The 3,550-nt window shown below is 37.4% G+C and overlaps 1 protein-coding gene across 1 annotated transcript; it reads left to right on the forward strand.

The window, feature by feature from the left end:
- Positions 1-638: 638 nt before the first annotated feature.
- LOC129835279 (mitochondrial fission 1 protein-like) lies at positions 639-3,325 on the forward strand. Its single transcript, XM_055900843.1, has 5 exons — positions 639-737; positions 1,382-1,514; positions 1,716-1,792; positions 2,003-2,108; positions 2,277-3,325. The coding sequence occupies exons 1-5, from the start codon at positions 693-695 to the stop codon at positions 2,381-2,383; spliced, it is 468 nt and encodes a 155-aa protein (XP_055756818.1). The 5' UTR covers positions 639-692; the 3' UTR covers positions 2,384-3,325.
- The last annotated feature ends 225 nt before the right edge of the window (positions 3,326-3,550 follow it).

Consider the following 3,550-nt stretch of genomic DNA (forward strand, 5'->3'; position numbering starts at 1 on the left):
TCAATTCAAAGGGCTTTATTGGCATGGGAAACACATGTTTACATTTCCAAAGTAAGTGAAATCGATAATAAACAATATATTTTTTTTTACAGTAAACAGTACACTCACAGAAGTTCCAAAGGAATAGAGACATTTAAAATGTCATATTGTCTATATACAGTGTTGTAACGATAATAGTTAAAGTACAAAAGGGAACATGTGTTCTGCAGTGGCATTGTGGAGCTACAAAACGTAGAATGAAAAACGTTTTTTTTCAGAAGAAAGATAAAATATTTGACTGGCTACACACTCCTTCCTCTGGCCAAACGTTACACCACGCCGACGGACAGTACGTTTAGTTTGACTCTAATCAAATGTTCAATACACTCCATTGTTTGTTTGCATTAAATAAAACCATATGATTTTAACGTTTTTGTAGCGTCATTTGTAAGTTACAATAAAACCTTTGTTTTTTTATTTGTATCATTATTATTATTGTATTCGCATTGACGTAGCAAAAATGTGTTTCATGGAAACATGGAAATTATATAACTTTAACTTTACCACAGCCACAAATTCATATGTTTTTGTTTTAATGAATTTAATCGATATAGTCAATTTTGACTTTGTGGCTGTGGTATCCAGTAGATATTGGAATGATCGAGCTTGTCACGTGATAAAAGTGGGCGTTTCCATCAGTTTCTTCTGAAAACATGGAGGCTGTTGTGGGCGATTTGGTAGCTCCAGAAGACCTTTTGGTAAGTTTACGTTTTATTATTGTCATGATTTAGAACATAGCTGTATTATATTTAAACAATATGGTGTCTAAATACCCAGCTACATTCGTTAATAGTTGATCAAACGTTTACAACAGTGTAGCTGTAGAAGTGAAACATATGCTAGCTAGCGTTAGCCATATTGCTAGTAGCTATCTGTGTCATTCCTTACACCAGCTGCGTTCTGGTATGTTATTTTGCCCAACTACACAGTATACAGATATGTATGATGCCTTTTGATGGATTTTTCAATCGAATGAAAAGTTTTTAAAGCTAATTGTTGAGTACATTAGGTGTATCATATTGTATTGATGTTGTTACACCAGCTTGTCTGCTACTGTCCCATGTGAGTTAGCTATTACACAACATGCATTACCATGACGCATTATGAGACTGCATTACTGTAGCTACTGCACTGTCAACATAATAAAAAATAAAAAAAGTTTTTCATTATGACATGAATGCAGCATGTCTTGAAATGTAACACAGCAATTGAGTGTTTACTGTCACTGCCTTCTGTAAATTCAACATAAAGACTATCAACACCCTGGCCTAACATATCACCCTTGCCAGTCAGTGTCTGAAACCACTGAAGATACCCATATTTGTTCTGTTTTGACCATCAGAAATTTGAGAAGAAGTACAATGCTGAGTTGGTGAAGGGGGGTGTGTCAAAGGAGACCAAGTTTGAATATGCATGGTGTCTGATCCGGAGCAAGTATTCTGACGACATTAAGAAAGGAATTGTTTTGTTGGAAGGTGGGTAGCCAACAGTATTTGTCTACTCAGAAGACTGTCAGTAAGATGTCCTTACAAATGTCTCTCTAAATAGCTATGAATGAGTGATTGGATTTCCAACTTATTGGAATGAAATGCTGATATAGTGAATGCGATATGCATTGGCCTACTTAACCCACCTATAATAATGTTACCGGTACTGTTGCTCAATTTGTTTTATAGAGCTGGTTAACAAGGGATCAAAGGACGATGCCAGAGACTTCCTGTTCTACCTAGCTGTGGCCAACTACAGACTGAAGGTGATGTTCATTGTACTACTATATTACCCATAGGTTATAAGACACATCTCACTAGATAACTTATTGTAATGAAATAGATCACTCCGGCTCCCATCTCTCTGAGTTAATTGCGTAAGCTATTGTAGCACCTCTTACTTAATTGTATCTCTATCTCTCTTTATTGCTCCATATCTCTTTATCGCTCCATATATGTATATATTTTTATCACAGGATTATGAGAAAGCTCTGAAGTATATCCGCACTCTCCTGAAGAATGAACCGGGCAACAACCAGGCCTTGGAGCTGGAGAAGCTAATAGACAAGGCTCTAAAGAAAGGTGAGTGGGGAGGCCAAGGAACACCTATCAATGCTGGGTCTAATTTGTGTAATGTTCTCATTCTTTCCTCTCTGATCACTGATCAGGCAGGACAGGATGGGTAGAAGCTGAATGGGTATAAGTAATAAGGGCAATGTTCATGTTTTGATGTCACTTTTGTCTACACAGATGGTTTGGTTGGCATGGCAATCGTCGGAGGAATCGGCCTGGGCGTGGCTGGATTAGCAGGCCTCATCGGATTGGCTGTGTCCAAGGGTTATGGTCCAAGGTCCTAATATGGAGTGGGGAGGGCCTTAGCTTTGCTAACACACTTCAAAGAAAGACTGACATGCCCTCCTCAAACTTCTCCCCCATAACAAATTCAAACTAAGGTTGGAATTGGCTGCCGTTCCCCAAGATGAGAAGACCACCCGTGGATCTCCCAAAACGTTTCACTCATATTGTCCATGGAACAATGTTTGGGGATTGATTTCTGAAAATAGCCTTAGATTCATTTAAAATGTCTTCATATTTAAACAGGTTTTGATTCCAGTGAATTTGACATGTGTATATTCATACAGAGGTTTAATGTGGCACTTTGTCTTCCATATTATAAATAAGTGTGATGGAACACGTTACTGAATGGCATCTCTTGACTTACTGACCTCAGTATGTTAGCATGCAGCCACTGAGTTAGCATCTAAGCATGTACATTACATTACATTTAAGTCATTTAGCAGACGCTCTTATCCAGAGCGACTTACAATGTGGTGGACTTTAATTCATTTCTTTATATAAGTGCAATTTTACTTCAATTATTGTTGTCTTCATTAATTTGGACAGAAAGCATTGGTATTTAGGGAAGTGTCTTATGTTTAGAGGTAAGTGTTGTGGTGTAGTGTCCAAGCTGGTAAGTGTGTATGTGTAGTTGGTAAGAATTAGGCAGCTGTGATGTGAATCACTCATGTTGTCCACAGGGGGCATATTTTCTTAGGGATTGGGTAAAGATGAATACCACGACAGTAAAACAGCCCTCGGGAAAAGGCTTTCATTTGTCTTTAATTGACAGTGTAGATGCAAGAAAACATTATTTATCCATAATATAACCCCATTTACTCAAGTTATCATAATGGCATGATACTAACAGATTTTGTTTTATGTATCAAAATACCAAGACGTTTCAGCTATTTATTTATTTTTCTCCAGTGTTGATTGTAAATAAAAACATTTTAATTGTGTATGTTTCTTAAAGTATGTGTCTGGAAGGCACTATTAGAGCTATTAAGATCATCATTGTCCTCAAGCCTTGCAGAATTTCAGTGTTAGCAAACCACACGTTTGAGTATCACTGTAGAACCGATGCTTTGTGGTTTTTAATTGTGAAATTAATAAAGGGCATGGTATGTCATGAGTGAACAATGTTGGCAGAGCTGATCTTTCCATGACAGACTGACCAGGTGAAT

Source organism: Salvelinus fontinalis, chromosome 36 (genome assembly GCF_029448725.1).
Source record: "Salvelinus fontinalis isolate EN_2023a chromosome 36, ASM2944872v1, whole genome shotgun sequence".
In the NCBI taxonomy this organism is placed as follows: Eukaryota; Metazoa; Chordata; class Actinopteri; order Salmoniformes; family Salmonidae; genus Salvelinus; species Salvelinus fontinalis.

Coding starts and splice junctions, on each gene's coding strand:
- LOC129835279 (XM_055900843.1), top strand. CDS start 693: ATGGAGGCTGTTGTGGGCGATTTGGTAGCTCCAGAAGACCTTTTG. Junction 1,793..2,002: donor TGGCCAACTACAGACTGAAG/GTGATGTTCATT, acceptor TTTTTATCACAG/GATTATGAGAAAGCTCTGAA. Junction 2,109..2,276: donor AGACAAGGCTCTAAAGAAAG/GTGAGTGGGGAG, acceptor TTGTCTACACAG/ATGGTTTGGTTGGCATGGCA.